The sequence below is a fragment of the Nestor notabilis genome, unplaced genomic scaffold, assembly GCF_000696875.1.
Source record: "Nestor notabilis isolate BGI_N333 unplaced genomic scaffold, ASM69687v1 scaffold5507, whole genome shotgun sequence".
NCBI classification, from domain to species: Eukaryota; Metazoa; Chordata; class Aves; order Psittaciformes; family Psittacidae; genus Nestor; species Nestor notabilis.
The window spans coordinates 7557-28528 of record NW_009934988.1 but is presented as its reverse complement, the minus strand read 5'-3'; the positions used below and the strand labels follow the sequence as shown (position 1 = coordinate 28528).

At 36.1% G+C, this 20972-nt stretch overlaps 1 protein-coding gene across 1 annotated transcript in view; it reads right to left on the bottom strand.

The window, feature by feature from the left end:
• Positions 1–20655, bottom strand: part of LOC104408108 (trafficking protein particle complex subunit 10-like) — a gene marked incomplete at its 5' end in the record, with an annotated part of 33735 nt that extends 13080 nt beyond the window's left edge. Inside the window, 13 exon segments of the mRNA XM_010017595.1 lie at positions 1–356; positions 1420–1532; positions 3603–3743; positions 4666–4757; positions 7475–7551; positions 8764–8878; positions 11135–11281; positions 13910–14157; positions 15181–15292; positions 16482–16677; positions 18447–18643; positions 19750–19885; positions 20574–20655. Of these exon segments, the coding sequence (XP_010015897.1) occupies positions 1–356; positions 1420–1532; positions 3603–3743; positions 4666–4757; positions 7475–7551; positions 8764–8878; positions 11135–11281; positions 13910–14157; positions 15181–15292; positions 16482–16677; positions 18447–18643; positions 19750–19885; positions 20574–20655 (2012 nt within the window).
• Positions 20656–20972: the final 317 nt, after the last annotated feature.

Genomic DNA, 20972 nt, shown 5'->3' with positions numbered 1-20972 from the left:
TCCTGCTGTGTTCAAAGAATTATCTGAGGGACTCCGTTCATACATTTCGTATAGCTCCAGTGCTGGCAAGTTGTTTCTTGACAAAGGAAAGCCTGTAATCTCATTTGGAAAGCTGATAACACCATTGGAAGTTTTGTGCTTAGTGAGCCACTCAGCTGTTTTTCTGTAACTGTTTTTTTCAATGCTGAAGTGAACATGGATGGCAATCTGATCCACTTGGACAGGGATAGGCATTTGGCTCAGCAAAGTCAACTCAATCGACAACTTTCCACCCACATGGACAACAGCATTTGGAGGGTCAAAATGCAGAGTTTTCAACTGCGCAAAGGAGTGCATAGGCAATATAACCTTCTGACCTGGAAAGATAAAAACAGGGATTTTATTCTTCTCCAGTGCTGCTGGAGATCAGCAAATCTTTCCTACTAAAAATTTAACCCCTTTTCTATTAAAAATTAAATTGATCAACAACTTTTCACAATGAATCCTTTCACAACAAATCCATACTTTGATAGTTTATGTTGAGTAGAAATAAGGCTTGCAGATGCTGAAATTTCTTTACTTACAGTTACATCTACTGCGATTTTAGTACCCAGGCTATTAAAGATGACTAAACTAAGTGCATGTAAGGAGAAGTTTCTCATTTCACTACTACATAGTGACCTAAATGAACACTGTAGTAGAAGGTGACAAACTTTCCAGAGCACATAAATCAAGAGCAAGTACAAGCTTAAGAAACTAATGACTGGACTGGTACCTTGAGCCATCAGCTTTAGCACACAAAGTTTTTTCAATCTCTTTTCTAGATTCCAAAAAACAACACTAAGGCAGTACCAAAACTGAACTAAGAAGCAAGTCTAAAATAATGTATTATTTACGCTACATCCCTTCATCAAGAAAAACTTCTGCATAAAAATGAATGGTCTTCAGATTTACAGGAAGTATTCTGTATTTGGATGATGATTAATATCTGAGTGCAAGGAAGAACAAAGAGAAGAGCTCAGATGGTAAAAATAATAAGCTGCAAGTAGGTGGGTACAGAACCTAACATCAGAACCAAAGAAGTATTATCACAGAACTGCCACCTGAGTGCCAGTAATGCAGAGAGAAAGGTAAGTTAGGAACTGGAATAAAGCTAACACAAGATAAATCATGAGCTGTCAAAGCAGAGAAACTGATAAGTGAAGGAAAACAAAGCCTTTCCAGTATTCAGTATAAATGTTAATTACTTTCATCTTTGACTCTTCTTAATTATTGCAGAAGTTTTATAAAAAAGTCTGGAAATGACAAGAAAAGAACTATGCTGGTTCTAAAGTTATACACAAGCTAATTAAACCAATACAAAAAAGCCTTCCAATCTACTTCTGGGGAAAGATCAGGTTAGAGCATATTAAGTTTTAAGTATTTAAGCATCAGACTTACCTTGGTTCTCTTCTTGCTGATTGGCAAAATCTAGTATTTCTTGGCAAAAGCTTTTGCGTTCATTTTCTGTTAAGTGATTATCACCAGCTAAAAGGCTGCTTGTTTGAAGATAACTAACAAAGTTAAGGAAACATGAGGTAGAAACCTACAACATTCAGAAATTTGACTTAGAATAAGACAGTTCAAGTACTCCTTTTCTAATCTTTTAATACAAGATCTGCTTTTATCATCACCATGATCTTCCATTAGAAAAGAAACAATGGAAGATTTACTGCCATCTGAGAATATTGCAGAATCTCTGTGTTTTGCAGACCTACTAAGATATGATCCATAATTATTAACCTGTGCAATATTCCTCCATCTAAAAAAATTTGTGAGCATAGAAAATTCATTATTCGGCAATAGATAAATGCAGCATGCAAGTTAAAGACCCAGTGTGTTGCATTACGCTGTCCAATATTTAGAACTAACTAACTTGAGTATTTTATTACATTCCAGCTTACTTGGCTGAGAATCTGCTAGCTGTAACAGCATCGCTTACATTAACTAAGCCACAAGATATTCTTTATGCTTTTGATGCTGGGGAATCAAATGCATGCTTAAATATTTAGCTAAGAATGCAATATTACTGGCTCAGATTCTTTATAAGCATTTGCACTGAAGCAGAAAAACTTGAGTGTTTAAAAGTGATGTAAAAATTTTCAAAAGAGGCAGACATTTACAGTCTCCATGTCCAGTTCTAAAAAACCCCAGTGAAACAAAAAGCAGCAAAGAACATAACCCCAAATATACCATGAAATTACATTTAGCTGATTTTCAGCTAAAAAGCAATTTTCAGCTAAAAAGTGATTTTCAGCTACAGTAAGATTTCTAGTACTGTCATTTAGAGACTATAATATGAGCTTCTTGGGCAAAGAAAAACAAACAACAACAAAACCCAACAACTGTAAGAAAAGCTAGAAAACTGTCTGACTATAACAGTTTGGAACACCTACAGGAATTCTATTTATAACTCTGGCACCAATGAAAGCAGTACCCTTCCTCCAAACCACCAAAAAATAATGAAAATTTGCAATTTTGCTATAATACATAATATCCTGCACACAGTACAGATTAGAACCCAGTTACTTCATTTAGCTACCAAATTTAGACAATATATGAGGCTAAAATGAAAAGTAGAATTTAAACTGTGCTGTTTCTAATGCCAAAAAGAATACCACAAAACACCCAAGGCCACTCAGTTGACTTTGCTCCCTCCCCACATCTCTTATCTTAAATGTAGCAAGAGTACAGCATCGCAGGCAGATTTAAGATTTAAACAAACATGACTGTAGCTGATAGAGTTGGTGCATGAAAATAATGCAGAGTATCAAAGTGAAGAATTTGAAGCCTGTCAAACATTAGGACTGGGCCAAATCATTCTCTCAAAGTATTACTTTGCATTCATGCGGCATTTAGAGATTTCATTCACACATTGAAGACTGAGCTTTTAAACAAGGTAAAAGCAAACAACTCCCACTCCCCTTCTGAAGCAGAGATCAAAGCCAGAAATAAAAAAATAAATAATAGCAAAAAACCCACAACAACCTAAAACATTAAAACACTCCACCAAAGCCACGAGATTTTAATTTTCCAAGCCTCTGTTGTAACTTCTAGAAAAAGTCACCATTACAAATACCAGAAGAGTCCTTGCCAGGTCAGATACAGATAAAGGTGGTGGCAGTTACAGAAAGCAAGCCCAGAAATTAAGCTCCTTAATATAAGAAGTCACTATAATGCCTTATTTACCAAATGAAAAAACAGTACCACACAAAAACTTCCATAATGATGAAATACAAACAGAATCATAGAAAACCTCTACGGTTTTCTGCTGAACTAATGACAAACTTCACACATTTCATGTTGCACCACATTTAAATATGTCACTAGACATATTTAAAACAGAGAGCAGCAACCATATGCAAGAAGTTTTAAGTGAGCCAGATGTGAAAAAATAGAAATGAAAAAATAACTAATCCAACCTTCCCCAACAGAACAGCAACAGTGGAAACAAGAAATAAGTCAGCTGTCTGATGTCTGACAATGTCTATTGTTAAACAGAAGTTAGAGATATGTGAGAAAAATAATGAGAAGTACCATTTTCTCCGATCTTGATTTTTCTGTCTCTGCCTTTTAAAGGATACTTTTCTATTTGCCCAAGGTGTTTCTGACATTCAGCTAATTGTTTTCTTGTATGCGTGACAAGCAATGCCCAGCCCTCAGCAAGGTAAGTTTTCAGTGCTCCTTGAAGATAGACTTCTGCCTTCTGTGGACCTTTCTTCCTCCTTTAAAAAAGTGAAATGAGTACAGAGTGTTATAAGAATCTCTGCACCCAAGAAAACTCTCTACACATTTTCAAAAAGGGGTGATGGGAGAGGAACATTGTATATGAATGCAGCACAAGATGCTGTAGACCATTTTATCTCTACACAGTAGTTCCACGGTAGTCTTTAAACCTAACATTATTCCCTCAGGTGAAAATTTAAGTTAATTTAGGAGACTGTGTTGTGGTTAGAAGGTAAGACTGCTTTAGTGAACATAGGTGAGAAGCAAGCCCAAACATGTTTTCCCAAATAAACCACTTAAGACTCCAGAATTCTTCTAAGAAGAATAAAATGAAATAGAAAAGCAAGCCACGAAGTTCCCTTAGTGGAATTTAACAGCAGGGATAAACACAAAAAAATATATTTGGAAATTAGAAATAAAATCACTGTTGAGTTTCACAGTGGGGGTAACAAACATTTTCCCATATGAAACTGATTACTCTCCAAAGACCGTATTTTCTGCCTTTTCTTAGGTACATATAGACACATATGTAGTAAAGACAACCCTTGAAACAAGTTGTTACCAAGCAGGCTATAGTAAATGCAAAGTTCTCTCTTTTTCTCCCCCTACCCCACTGCCCTTTTTTTCCCCCAAGGAGAAGAAATGACCAAGCTAAAGAACACAAGACAGTTGAAGGTAAGAGTACTAAAACATGAGGTAAGAAGTAGGGTTTGATATTAAGAGATTGCCGCTATTCTTTTCTTTTTTATCCCCCTTTTTCCCCCCCCCCCCCCCCGAAACACAGCTGGAAACTTTGAGTATATCTACATTTCCAAAACATTTTTTTTAATACTCCTGTTTAAAACCAGCATATTTTTGTCAAGGATTATATTCAGAATTTTCAAAGCTAATGCATTTGAGACATTTTAAACATTAATTTACATATAAAACTCTGCCAAGTCCTTTCCCACAAGCTTAGCTGAGCGAATTCTTCCAATATTTGTGTACATTTCAATGGTGGCATGGGACAGATCCTGTTTAAAAGAAAAGAAACTACTATAAGTTTTACGTATTTTTAGTAGTTACACAGTATTTCACACAAACTCATAGCCAGTAAACTAAGTTACTACAGCAAAATGACCAGAATGAATAATTTTTTAGATTTCCTCTTGTCCTTGCATACAATACTGAGCAGTTTGCAACAGATCATTTTTACTTTTTCAGCGGTTGGTCATTATCCCATATCTGTATTATAAATGGTAGAAGAAAAAAAGTCTATTAACAATTAAATAAGGCAACTCAAAACCACCAACATAATAGATAAGATGCAGTTTCAAGCACTTCTTTACACTTGAATTCTCTTTTTTTTTTTTTTAAACACCTGCTTCTCAGTGACTATATGCCATTAGATTGTCATTGCAGGATCATGTAGTATATCATTCCAGGATATAGCACAGTGTAACATATTTAGAACAATCTTGGAGCTTGCCCCAGAGACTCACAACTAATACTTCAAAACCAAATCAACTACACACAGAACATGGTACATAATTCTTTCATATACTTGATGGCATTATGTGCAGCTTTAGTGAAGTTTGAAGTATGTAAACATAAAATTAAACACAAAATGCTAAGTTACAACTGGAGTATTTCCACAAGAGTGCCTTAAATGAATTTTGCAGGAAGCTATGCAATCCCACAAACGCTGACGTTTCTCAGCCATTTTTTCCAATGCAGCCACACTTCCCTACTTTGCCCTTATTATGCTTGTAATAACAGAAACAAATCTTTCTCACAACATAAGCAGTTACAACACACACTGTACAGCACCACCAAATGTTTTTTCTCAAGCTCTCAATCTTTGGCCGCAAACATAAAAACATTTCACGTATTACAAACCCGCAGCCTCTTATGACTATCAGCAACCTCCCACAGAAGCTCATTCTCCTTCACTTAGTGTACTAAAACTACCTTTCAAAACAAATTGCATAAGTGCTTCCAATTGCCTAAATATTTTGCGGAGTATGTCAGAAGGCATCTATTCCTGTGGGGCAGGAAAATGACCTAAAATGAGATCCCAAAGCCTTTCTTAGGCCATTTTTGATGTTTCTTATTGAGAGCCTAGAAAAATTACTTCTTTTTTTAAGAACTCACAACAGTATCCTACAATAACATAAGTGATCACTCAATCACTCCTTAACAGTGGGGTCTTAAGACACCAGCTACACATACAAACAAAAAGCTAAGTTCCCCCAAAATTAAGGGGCATGCCAACACGCTTGTAGAAGATCTGACAGTCTTACAAAGATTCTGAAGTTCTTGCATGAGACTAGCCATGGAATGAGAACAAAGCCTTTTTTTTTGGTAATAAAAGCTCATCACTTCCTGCTTTCTATGAGTCTGAAAGGCTGCATTTTACATTCCAGACTAATTAAAAATTTAAATGCAAATAAATTATCTTAGCTGTAACTGGAAGTTTTAACTAATTCTATGCTCTTCTGCACTGAATATATGGATAAAATATGGATATATGTAAATTGTATATATTAATGTGACAACTACATAGAAAACAATCTTTTACAGTGATACCTGAATTTCTGTTGCATAAAACCACAATCAGAAGTACAAACAGGAATAGCAATTCTTTATTTGGCAAACTCTGCAGATCCCACTTAGTTTCTTAAATTTAGGAAGATACCGCAGAATTTAGCAGAGATCTTTCGGTGCAAGTTGGAACTGAATATGTAAAAGCAGCTAGCAATTCTGAAGATTTTAGCTTTGGTCCAGCTATCCAACTAGTCTTATAAAGAAATGAAGCATAAAAATGAAACCTGGTATCTTCAGACAAAAATCTTTTGAGACTTTTTCATTCAATAAAACTTTGTAAATATAAGTACTACCTAGTTCTCACATCAAAAAAAGCAGCCCAGCTTTCCTCCAAATTTTCCTCAGAAAACTAACAGCAGTACTGCAAATATAAGAAGTTTCAGAGGAAAATCATCCAAGGAAAACAAAAAACAAACAAAATACCCCAAAAACCCCACACTCTTGTGACAGTCAATGTTTTTTTGTTTCATTTATCAATCTTTTATAAAAAAAAAAAAACCAAACCAAACACAACAGATCATCGTTACAATGGCTCTCAATAAGGGAGCTGTCAGGGAATAAAACACGCGTATTAAAGCACAGTAAGAATTCTAATGTTTCAATCTATGCCAGCTCCAACCCTATTACCCAGAAATGTCCCACAGTGTGTGTGTGTGTGTGTGTGTATTTATATATATATATTTAAAAAAAAAACCAAAAAAAATAAAAACAGTATAACTTAAACTACGTAACATTATTGCAAGATGCAAGTCTAAATCATTCAAAAGGAAGCTAAATTAGCACCTCAATATTGTTCTGGGGAAGATTCAATTAATTCTGCATCTGAGATAGCAGAATATGATATCCATAGCATTGGCTATTTTAATAACTAAGTGTACATACTTACAAATAATAACCTCCAACTCATAACTGTAAACACTAGAATTAATCCAAATATTTGAAACTTGGGGCCCATACAAGGTTCCAGCTGTAAAACAAATCAACTCTGTTGTGTTCAGTATGTAAGCAATAACTTTTGATATCAAAATATAGAAATATAGATTTAAGTTCTCAGTGTTATCTTCTCAGGTTTGAAAATTTTGACCCTAATCAACCTGTAATATAAACACGCAGAACTAATATAAACAACCAAACCTCTACTTACCAAGTAGTGTTTTTCAAAAGCTTCTACAGATGATAAGGCCTCTTTAAGTTTCTTATAAGGACTCTGGGATGCATTGGCTTTAGGAAAAAGCAGAACAAGAGGTGTCACTTACAAATACAGTCCTATTTTAATAACACTCCTCCCGCCCTCCTTCCCCCACTTTTTCCTTCAGTAGGAAGTGGAGAGAAAACTTAAAACTAATTTTATGTGGTAAACATCACTACCACTTAGGGACAGATCATGAGTTTCTTCCCCAGGCTCTAAAATAAGATCACGAAAGGCTGTTTCACAACTCCCTGTGTGTGTATGCACATGTGAATGATGTTCAGAGTAGCAGAGTAAAGGCAAGCAGCAGTATAACTTTACTAACTTCTTCACACAGTATTTCATAATATATATTCAACCTAGAAACACACACAATTGTATTTCAATACTATATTGTGCCAAGAGTGATATTCTTGCAACTCCCCACTGCTGGATTTATAAATCAGCATGACAAGAGTATACTGTAAATTAAAGACATTTTATTATTTTAAACAATGTACTTCAAAAGAAAATGGTTAGCAAGACCAAGTTTTTTCTGAAGTAGCTTGCTTAATTTAGAAATCTTTGCCAGACCAAATATGCGGCAGTATTTCTTGAAGAAAAAAAAAAAAAGGCATTTTAAGTAAATACAACAGGCACCGTAGAACTGAATTAAGAATCATACATTGTCATACCTGCAAGAGCAAGTGAAGCATCAGTCTGTCAGCTAATGCTTCAAAGATAATAATTGTTCTAGCATATTTAACTTCCTAAAACTTCTTCCCTTCAGAATATCTTCACAAATATCCTTGTGGTAAATCCACAAGGAGTAAATAAATTTGATTGTTCAGCCACACAAATAGTATCACTTCAACTCAGATAATACCACTTTGTAGCTCCAGTTTCAGGTTATCCATTTGCATCAGATCAAGGATGTTCTATTTCTTTTTCAAATAAGTTTATTTTTAATACTTGTTCCAAAGTATGAAAAACTTTATTCAAGACCAGTATTGTTCAGGGCTGTTTACCTAAATGCTGATAAATGGAGCATTAATGGAAAATCTTATATTTGCAACAGTAAGAAGATGCATTAATAATTTAAAGTACTAGACACATATTAAAAGATCTCATAAGAAATAATAGTTCTATCAATGTTCATATATATGTAGGGATATTTGGAAATTATTATTACTAATGTATTTACATACTATGTTTTTAAGACAAATGTCAGTTATTAGAAAGAATGCATACATTCCTGGTAATACCTGTTTCAGGGCGTTCTGTTCCCAACCCAGCTAACAGATCGACAGTTCTGTTAAGGTCTTCTGAATTGGGTCCCTTCTCTGACACAAGTCCACACAGGTAACCCAGAGATTTTAACTGTAAGAAGAACCAGATGCTTGTTTTAAATAGGCTACAAAATCAATATAAAACTCCTTTTATTCTATTGCATCATTCCTACAATACATTCCTACAATTCCTATAATCCACTGCTGCCATATTGTACTGCTTGTAAGATCTGTATTAAAGTTGCATCATGGGAAGAAAGTAGAGAACCTTTCAAAAGTAACTGTTTCTCAGAGTAGAAATTGATATTATGAATTAAACTGCATATAAATTATTGACTCAAATAACATTGGAACACATGTACATACACAGATGACCCTACATGCATAACACCTAATCAGAATAAATCCTTCTGGTTTTGCATATAAACATGGACAAAGCTCGAGATGTTTGACAATTACCACCGAAGATAATCTCTAATAACTGTGTATAATCAAGAAACGCAGGCATCCTCCAGTATACTACTTAGACAAGCTTGAAAATTCACCCAAAGTCTTGTATTCAGACGAAAACCACCTTGAAAAGAGATGATTAGCACAGGTAACACTACAGGCTTGGAGAAGAATGGCTGGAAAGCTGCTCAGAAACAGCCCTGGGCCGGCTGAACATGAGCCAGCAGTGTGCCTAGGTGGCCTGGAAGGCCAACAGCATCCTGGCTTGTATCAGAAACAGCATGGCCGGCAGGACCAGGGTAGTGACTGTCTCCCTGTACTCAGCACTGGTGAAGCTGCACGTTGAATACTGCATTCAGTTTTGGGCCCTCACAACAAGACAGACATTGAGGTGCTGGAGTGTGCCCAAGGAAGGGCAATGAAGCTGGTGAAGGGCCTAGAAAACAAGTTTTGTGGGAAGTGGCTGAGGGAACTGGGGTTGTTTAGTCTGAAGGAGGCTCAGGGGAGACCTTATCACTCTCTACAACTACCTGCCTGGAGGTTGTAGCATGGTGGGTGCTGGTCTCTTCTCCCAAGTAACAAGAAATAGGACAAGAGGAAATGGCCTCAAGTTGTGCCAGAGGACGTTTAGACTGGATGTTAGGAAAAATTTCTTCAGTGAAAGGGTTGTCAAGCATTGGAACAGGCTGCCCAGGGAAGTGGTGGAGTCACCATCCCTGGAAGGCATTTAAAAGACATATAGATGTGTTGCTTAGGGACATGGTTTAGTGGTGGACGTGGCAGTGCTGGGTGAACAGTTGGACTCTAAGATCTTAAAGGACTTTTCCAACCTAAACGATTCTATAATTCTAACACTGTTAAAACAATACCACATGCTACCGTAAAACCCGTTCTAAACAGCAGTGGGTATGCTTGATATCCAGAGTCATCAGAGGATACTATCTTACAGAAGTTCAGTTGTGTTGGTCATTTGGTTAATTCACTTAGAATAATTCAATCAACTACCAAGGTAAGCCCACAAAAAAAAAAGATTTCCACTTGCCACATTACTCTATACCACATAAAATGGAGATGGCTATTAACTTTGTTGTTGTTGTTAAATTCTGCTTAATTTTGTCACTAGTTGGAAAAATTTCTTCAGGGAAAGGGTTGTCGAGCATTGGAACAGGCTGCCCAGGGAAGTGGTGGAGTCACCATCCCTGGAAGGCATTTAAAAGACATATAGATGTGTTGCTTAGGGACATGGTTTAGTGGTGGACGTGGCAGTGCTGGGTGAACAGTTGGACTCTAAGATCTTAAAGGACTTTTCCAACCTAAACGATTCTATAATTCTAACACTGTTAAAACAATACCACATGCTACCGTAAAACCCGTTCTAAACAGCAGTGGGTATGCTTGATATCCAGAGTCATCAGAGGATACTATCTTACAGAAGTTCAGTTGTGTTGGTCATTTGGTTAATTCACTTAGAATAATTCAATCAACTACCAAGGTAAGCCCACAAAAAAAAAAGATTTCCACTTGCCACATTACTCTATACCACATAAAATGGAGATGGCTATTAACTTTGTTGTTGTTGTTAAATTCTGCTTAATTTTGTCACTAGTTGCTAAATTTGTTTTTCTCTAATAAATTTCAGTTCCACCTTACTGCTACTCATTATTCTACAACTTTTTCCTTTACCCTTTGTGTAAGAAGAACTATGAAAGGGAGGAACGTTTCCAACTTAGGTACACACCTTCGATAGAAACACATAAGGAGCATGAGAAGAACAAGATACAGAATCCCATACTAAATTCCATAATAAAAAGTGCAAAATCTGTTCCACAGAAACAAATGGTCTACTTCAATTACAGTTTTACTGTAATACCACAAATACAGCACATCATTTGCTTACCTTCTCAGTGGCATAGCTCCATAAGCCAACTGTGTGGGAAACATTTGCATCTATTTGAGCCCTATCACAGCAGCCTTCTATTCTTTGTAAGACTTCCAAACAACTCAAAAATACCCAGCAATCCAAAGCTCCAGGAGGAACGGAGACCTGCAGATGAACAAATAGAATTAGCTGGGAAATAAGCATTAGTCAGATGAGAAGAACATTTCAGCGAATATTTTTCTTGATACAACATAGCAGAGCCTCTTGGAAAAGCTTATTCTAAGAATACACAAAAAAAATCCCAAAACAAACAGGCCAACTTTCACTACCTCCTGTATACTTTATATGTATTAGTTCATGAAACAAGAACAGCTAAGCAACTAAACAGTGATTATATTAACTAGATTTGATACATTCACCAAAACGAAAGAGAAGGAAAAGAGGACTGATCGATACAAGTACTTGTGAAAATTCCCAAAATTTGGAAACAAAGCCTACAGAAAGCAGAGTTAGGAAAAATTTCTGTGAATATACTACTACTTTCCTAAGAAGACATCAGATCTGAGACTGAAATTTAAAATACACTAAGAAGGTGGTTAAAAAAAATGGAAAAATAAATTAGTCTAAGTTTCCTTCACAAGAGTAAGTTGGTTAATGAAAGGATAAGACATCTGTCATGGACAACTGATTAAAGAATGGAGATAAAAATAAACAAATAAACAAAAAAATTACCAAGAAGGTGTAGAGTAAGGCCTGGCGCTCGGAAGATCACGTGATGTACGGAAAGCATAGGAACAAGGAAGTAAGGCATAGAACACCGTAAAAGGCAAAGCTATAAGCGCCACGTAGAATAATACCTTATAAGGCAAAAACCGCTGACTTGCCCCCTGATTGGGCCTACACGCTCAGTTCCGCATTGCTAAAGGTATATAACGCTTGCTGTGTGCACAATAAACGCTATTTGATCATCCGCCATATTGGTGTCTGTGGTCTCTAGCCCTAAGCCAGGGGGATGGCTTAGCTCTGCAAGTCTTGGCTGAAGCAACGCAGCAACAAGAAGGGGTTATCAGTCAGTACGTGATAAAGAAAGACAGTAGAGTTTGGTATTAAAAACATCAGGAATCAAGATAAAGATGAGCATAACTAAAGATCTGGAATATAATCACAATAATGGTGTCTCAAAATCCCATTCATAAGCAATACAAAAATATTCCTTTTAGAAAGACTATGAAAGTCTTGAAACCCATAATGAACCAGGTAGTTGACTAATGTGATAGGCAAGTTCAATATCTAAGCCCAATGCATTTGAAACAAAAAATAAAAATCTGGATTCTGAAAGAATTTTCAGGAAGAGAAAGGTCCTAAGAACAGCATAGTTTAGATTTCTGTGGTCAGTGGTGTCAAGCCACATTAAGAGATTTGCCTGTATAAAGAAAAAGAATCACAGCAGGGATAACTACATGCTATGCACAAGTAAGTGTCACTGTCTCACAGCTTGAACACCTGCATTCAGTTTGGAGCACCACATGAAGACAGTAACAGCAGAAACAGGAGACAGTGCAGGGAAGAGCCTCAGGCACTGGGGGCACAGGACAGACTTGGGGTGGAGCAAAAAGAGGAACTGCAGTAAGTACCTTCAGAGATTTAGAAGGCTGCATCTATTTAGTTTGGAAACTAAAAAAACAAACAAACAAACAAAAAAAAAAACCACAAAAAAAAAACCCACCAAAAAAACCCAAAACAACAAACAAACCACCCACACCCACAAAACACACACACAAACCATACTATATATGAGATACGTTTTAGTTTTAGAATACATGAAGGTGTCAACAATGCATCTGAAGTAGATTCCCCATTTTTAAATACAGATAAACAGATGGAACTTACTACCACAGTGTCAGACAGGCAAAAGTTAGGAGCTACTGTTATGATAGCAGAGATAAAACTAACAGCGAACCCATGGGATTAAGGACATGGATGAGCCACAAAGTGAAATCCAGAAATATTATGCACACTACGCTGCTTAAAGATGTATTTCAATTCATAGACGTCTGTGGTCATACACAGAGGATGATCAGTGTACAACATCCCTGATAAAAGCCTCCTTCAAGGACTAAAAAACCAGCAGAAACTGAAGTATGGAAGGAGGAGAGGCAAAGCATGGAGGCATGCAACATGATGAAAAGCTTTGAGAGCTGTCACTTGTTTCTATCTCTTTCTTCTGTCATTGGATAAGATAGGCAGAGACACACGCATAACACCAAAGAGCATTACTAGGCACCAGAAAGAATCACAAAGAACCAGAAAAGCCAATCGAAGTAGCATCCAACTCGTATGGCAGTAAGAAGCCTTACTGTAGGTACTGTTTGTAATTCAGAACTGCTTTTTGTTACAGGCAACTATTGCCTGCATATCAGCATACTAACCACTCTGCCTTATATTCTTCAGTACAACACTGTTACAGATTTAAATGATGGGAACTACAGTTCAAGAGACTGGTAATAATCCAGGAAAGAAGCAGACAAATTACCTACCAATTTAAGAAGTTAACTTTCCAGGTGGAGACTAGAATACTTTAACTAAATAAAGGTTTGTTTCCAAATTTCTTTCCAAAGACATCCTCATGATGAAACTTTCAATGGTAGCACCATTACAATCTTTTACTAAGGCCTCATTTTGATAACTCACAGCCAGTGTTTACTGTATTCTGATCACCAATATCTAAACTTAAAAATCTTGTTAGATCATCATTGAATAAAATCATTCATATAATGTATTACGCTGACTCACTTCTAATAGCTTGAGTTCTTGCACACAGTTGTGAAGAAGCTCCAATGCTCGCTGGGAAACCTCCCATGGCCTCTGCAGGAAGATTAATAACGTGCACTGGCGAGAAAATAGGTAACTACGCAAGTCCAGTAGAGTGGCTTCTTGATTCTGAATGAGCTCTCTCTTCTCCATGTCTATTGGTTTTCGGAGTATTAAACCATTCCAGCTCCTCACTGGCTGGCAAAAAAATGTCAGCCAGTTTGCACCATCTAAGTAAATAAAGTCAATATCCAAGAATCAGCCACTGCTTCAACTAAAGCCTCTTCTGCTTCCCCTCCAGAGGTTGTGAGCTGGCTTATTTTTCTAAAGTTTATCATATGGATAAATTACTTAATGTCTTAACTTCAAAAACAGAACAAAAAATGAGCAGAACTTCCACAGTTAAGTAGATAACTGAACTTCAGCACATTGAAACCCCACAGCATTTTGTGTTAATTGCGTATTTGTTATTAGTATAGTGGAAATCAGTTTGTGACTTAGCAATTAGGCCCACCTGAAGTTTAAAACAAATAAGCTTTATCTAAAGTATTTCTTACTCAGCCATCATGGATAGATGTGCCTCCATTTTCAGGTAGAGCATCAGGTTCAGTCAGGACAAATATATTCCACTGCAATTACTCCTGCACTATATTTTTACCAGATTCATAACCCATACCTGATTAAAGCTGTTATATAACACCATTTGCTTTAGCTCATCAAAACAGTTTAAAGTTATTTGATACTTCATGTACAGTACTTTTTCTTGAAGAAAAAGTTAAATCTTCTGTAGTGCAGATTAAACGCATATTTCTATTCAGTTTTGCAGTGAATACCAAATGTCTCATGTAATTTCAGGCAAAACTGAGCACATTTTTTCCTGGAAGTTCTTTATTGAGTGACTTAGCAGTGAGCTGCGAAAACAGCAACTGTATCTCAGATCAATACTTAGGTTACTACAGAGTTTCAGGGCTCCATTTGTAACTATCACCTAGTAAAAGGAAAACACAGCTTTTCATCAAAAATTACTTCTAAGCCTCAGATGAAAAACAAAGTTTAATGAGAGAATAACTGATGTATACTTGAGTTTGCATACAGCATAAAAAGACCACAAAGTGCTTTGTGCATCTTCACTACAAAGTGCCATCTTTTTCTCCCATGTGCACATATGGTATGCAAAGCACTGTGTTGTTTAGCAGAAGCACAGTGAAGAAATTAATACACTTAACATTTATTTAACACTTGAGGACACTTACCACCAGCCCCAAAGTTGACAACGTATTGAGAAAACAAGGCATCCAGTTCATCATACTGCACTAGTGCATCCTCAAACTGCTGCAGCATCTCAAAGACAAAGGCCAGTTCTTCCTTTTGACACACAAGCAATATAAGGAGCATGTTACAGATACTAGTCATGTCTGGTATTACAGCCTGCCTCCATCCATACACAGAGGTCTGGGAATTACTTTTTCCAAGCATTCTTCCCCTTCCAATATTCACACATGTAGGAAACCCTGCCATTGTAGCAGATGTACCATTTCTTCCTAACACAGGGAGGTCCACAAAAGAAGATTAAGTCACACAGCTATGCCAGTAAATTCTGGTGTGTTTCCAGATCCTGACCCACTACAAGATATTGTTCATACATCAATTAAAAGTTTAAGTTTAAAAAAAAACCAAAAAAACAAACAAAAAAAACACAACACAAAAAACCAAAAAAACCCACAAAACACCAAAAACCCAAAACCTAAAGACTCATCTCCCATAACAGTAATACTTTTTCCCCTCTCTGCTTACACTGTGAAGGCATTAATTGCAATACCAGTATAGGTTCAGTTGTAGACAGAAAAGAGAGCCAAAGTGGTAATCTGGGAAAGTCTGAGAAATAGGTATATCGTATATAAGAGGTAGCGCATGAAGTCAAAGGAAACATGAAGATGAGGTGGAATTGGTGTGGAGAACAGCACTGTACAAGGACCATAAATCTCTAAAGGAATCAAGACCTTTAATTCTACTGAACAAGAGTTTTTGCTTTTATCTATATCACCTAAAACAAAGACATACAGAAATATTTTAAAAAATGGAATTCAAGGCATGCTCTATGTAGATTTCCAAATAAGTACTTTTTAAAAAATTATCTCCATACATACTGACACTAATCTAAACAAAGAGAGCATAGCAACATTCACATTAAATACCAACTACAAGTTGGAGTGTCTTTGCACAGGCACAATGCTGGGACAGCTATCCAAAATTCAAGAGCAACTACTAAAACACTTTCTAGATGCAATTTTTTTTTGCTTCACTTGAGGTCCATAAAATTTTGACAAGCATGAAAAGATCCTGCTTTTGTAATAGCACTGTATTACAGAGTAACACACACCTGCTGCAAACAAGATCTAAGAATGCTGCTTTTGCACAAGTCTTCATATTTCCCGTCCCAACCCTCAAGGAGTGAGCACCACATTAAAAGAACCAGAAAGCCAACCACAACAACAACAAAGCCATTATTAAAACTAGGACTCAAGTACTTTCCTCAATAAAAAGAGCATCTTACCTGGACCATGAAATACTCGCAGAAGCTCCAACCTGGCTCAGTCCTTTTCTCTCTCAAAGTTCTCATGTCATCTTCAAACTTGCCTAAGTTTTTGGTAAAAGACATGAGAAGCAATGTCCTGAGTTTGGTCAGGAAGGCATTCCAAGATTCCTGAGAACGGGAAGAGTCTTTCAAAGGGTCAGAAAGTACCACACACCTGAAAAGAGATTGATACAAAGTATTTTTGAGGAGGTAAACACAAAATTCATGTCCAACCCTGGCAGTGTTCAAGGCCAGGTTGGCCAGAGCCTTGGGCGACATAGTTTCGTGTGTGGTGTCCCTGCTCATGGCAGGGGGGTTGGAACTAGATGATCAACCCTAACTATTCTATGATAAATACACAGTTGAATACTGTGCATACCCAAAAGATCGAGACTGAACAAATTTAGGTTTTCATTCAACGCTAATCAGAGGAAAATACCAAAGCTGAGGGCTTGCTTTTTTTAAAAAAAACTTTTCCATGTGTGTTTAAGTCTGTTATACAGTTTATGAGAAGAGTTAAGCGTTTTCCACAAAATGAGTATATCTTTAGTATACAGCTTTACTTTTTTTGTTTGGTTTTCTTTTACACAAATAATGGATACATTATTCTGATTACTTAAACATAAGTAATGCTGTAGCTATCCAATAAAAAAGTCTGCTTAGTCATACAAATCAGCAGAACAGTAATTACAGTTACTCCTGGCAAGGATTATGCAAGATACAAATCAAGATCCATTAGATCACATATAGTCAGCTTTTCTAAAATCACTTGAAATAATCTTCCATAATATATTCTTACAGTATGACAATTGTTTTTATACATCCTATATGCTAAAACTTCCACTGCTTTTCTCAGAAAAAGAAATAAGTAGGCCCCATTAATTCACAAATAAATCAGCCTTTTTTGGACCAACTTCTTTCCTCATTTTTTCTATCACAATTTAGTAACATTCAAAAAGCAACCAATATCTCTAAAGGCAGAAAAATCTCTCATCTGAATAAAAGACCATTTGTGTTTAGAAAAGTCATCTTATCCTGTGGCAAAATGATTAAATGAAGCCAATCAATCAGTTAGAAACCAGCACCAAACTGTATCAGCTTTGTTGTAAGCATTTGCCCAAGTAATCCTGTAATATATCAAAACATTGTCTAGGTACAAAGAAAGTGCTGCCAACGTACAGGGTCTTTTAACATGCTGACCTGCCAGTCACTGTTAGCTCACACCAAGGTACGAGTGCTTACATCTACTCTTTTCAACTTCAAATGTTTATCCTGTTTAAAGTCAACTCTTAAGGCTAAAAGAAAAAAATGGAGTATATAATAGACTCAGTGCAGTGTTTCAGAATAAGGAAGAGAGTATCTGTGAAAGTTAGTTTCAAATTGGCATTTGTGTATTATATTGACCTTAATGAAAGCAGAAACAGTTTCATATATTCATTATCATTTTTCCTTAGAATAAAAGCATCTGAAGAAACTGACTTTCAGTCAATTATATCATAATGGAAAGGTGATTAAGTGAAAGGCAAAGTACAGTGGTAAAAAAGGAGCCTTATCGGCTTCATATTCCCCGCTCACCTCACTCCCGCTACCTGTTATTCTGGTAATGTTTTTGCAAGCACCTAAACAAACAAAATGCCCTCAATTTCTAAAACCTGATTATTACCACACTGTTCCCCTTAAACCTCTCTCAGCCATGGGGAGCTACTTGAAAGTTTTTTAAAACACTTTCAAAGCCATGAGAATCTAGGAAAAACTGAAAATAAAACTTTTCCCTTTATCGTTTGTGTCAGTCTTCTTCAAAGCACAGGTCTTACGGTACCAGCAGTCTGAATGCTGGACACCAAAGAAAGTCCTTAAATGAGCAAGGAACCTGCTACATAGGGAGTTTTTAAATCATCACACCAGTCAAAAGGTTAAAATAGTTGCAAGTAAAAGAATGCTTACCTGTCACTTTGTTTGTTACAGAAGTCATTCCGTATTTTATCTACTATAGAGGTTCGGGGAAGGATATTTGTTTTGTTCTTTTTCTTGGCATCACTCTCAACCACCACAATTAGCCAGTCTACTGAGCTGTGAGCTTTGAGAATATTCTGCCATTTGGTGATGTCATCCTTAACTGTAGTTTTGTACACTTCCGTGTCCTGGGATGAGACATGGTGAATCATCAAATCAAACAGATATTCTGACCAATTTCAAAAGGCTTTTTTTTTTTTTTTCCCAACAGAAGACAAATAGAAAGACACATCAAACAGAATTAATGATGATTAAGTTCATTTACCGAAAGAAATCAAATGAGAAAGTATAATAAGGTTTTGGTCTTTTTGAATTTATTGCTAGTATTTTGGTTAACAGTAAATACATCCTAGTATCTGGTATACTATCATTCTTTAAATTAATAAAATTAAGATCTTAAAACGTAATTTACTATTTTACACACTCTTGAACTTTACAACAAAAACATGTTTCTAACTACAAAGCTGAACTGTTTTATTATCACATAGTAACAAAAGTGTGGTATTTGTGCCTTCTAACACCGCTTAAATCTTAATCAGTTTAAAAGCTTTTTCCTAAAGAGAAAATTTAAAAAAAACCAAAAGCACTTTGACGCTTTTTTGGCTTCTTAGTTGTTTTTAAACAGATCAATTCAGACAATTTTTAAGGCTGTTTTGGATACCTTTTGATTGGTTACAGATCAGGTGTCACCTTTGTCTGTCAACTGGATAACTAATTCATAACAGAGGCCAAGCAAAAAAGCAGTGAATTGTAGATAAACAGGATTAAGATATTCCAAATCTTGCCCAGTTTATGTTGATACGTACTAATATGATACATATATGAAAGATGAACTAAAGAAAAAGTACTTATCTTACAATTTAACCTCATGAATAGATAATAGCTAAAATACTCTGTCCGTTTCTGTATTAAGAAGCAAGTGTGCTGTGCTACTGCAGTAACACTGCTAGATCCTGGGTTTTGTCATAACAAAGTACTGAAAACAGGTTATTCAAATGTCTGTCCTCTTAGTGTCAAACAACATTACAAAGAAATACTCTTATGGCAAAAAGTAGTCAAGCTAAGTTTTTGTTCCAATACTATTGGGTACTGGTGCCTACGCAGTGCAGCTTTAATTGTTCTAACAAGCACAAAATTCACATGAAAAGTATCAGACAGTACAAGCAGAAAATCAAAACCATTTCATTTTTCAATCCGAGTACTCAGTTTTTCATGGTGCTTTCCTAATACTTACACAACATTCTGTCCAATAAATATGAAGAAAGGGAAAAGTCAGAAGAGCCTTATTCCCCTCTTTGGGTAGTAGCTCCTCTTTAAACTGAACAAAGTTAGATTCTAGATGAATCATCTTCGGAGCACGGCCATAAGACCTACAAAGTTTAAAAACTGAAATTAAGGGATGACACATACATAGCAGACTCCAAAAATGAACATGTACTTTGGGAAAGAGGAATAAACCTAAATACTCTAGTACTGGAAACTCACAAACTACCCTTACTGCATTTTGTATAAAGTTAACTAAATTTTGGTATCACTTGCAATGAGACAGATGCTCCTTTCTGCAAGAATAGGAACTAGAAGCTTTTCAGCTTTTGGTAAAAGATTTCCTGTATCTTTAGGACCATTAAAAGTAGAAAATTCCAAATAAGAACATCTACCAATTTTTTTTTTTTTTTCCAATCAGAAAACAGTATGCCATACCAAACTTTATGCAGGAAAGCACATCTAATTCCATGTAAGTCCTACTATATCTTCATTAAGAGGAAAGCTTATCACTTTCAGAACAAGGCTGCAAAAGCACACGCCAAAACAAACCCACAAACCACAAAACCAAAAAGGGAAACACAGCATTACTATCATTTTTCTTTAGGTGAAGTTCCACATAGCTGAAATATGGAAATGATCATCCTGATGTACACAACATTTACCTCAATTACTTAAGTTCTCTTTTCCTTTAGTCAGTTGCTGTAAGAGCTTCTCAGAGCACAGCAAATACACACTTAGCCAAGTCTAAAAACACACAATGAAATAACATCACAGAATAAAATGCAAGTTTACCTCCTCCATTCCATGGGTTCTCTAGGAAGCTGCTGTGAAAGCGTAGGATATAAGGAAGTAAATAAATTCTGATCTCCAGCACCTAAAAGTAAAAGACATTAATCTATCACCCTGTGCAAATTATGGAAAAGAGATTAATAAGATACACTATTAATGTTTGCCGTTTCATTAAAAAGGTGTAACTTTGTCTGCTATATGGAAACTGGAGTCTAACACTGAACTAGACTTTTTTAAAGTCTCATGTTCTCACAATCTAACAGACCACTTTAACAAGGCACATAACACATAGACTGTTACAACTGCCTGTAACAACTTTCTACATAGCTACATAATCCATATACCGAAGAGAGTAACCGAAGAGAGTATCATCCAAATAGCTGGTCCAACTCTACCTAAACA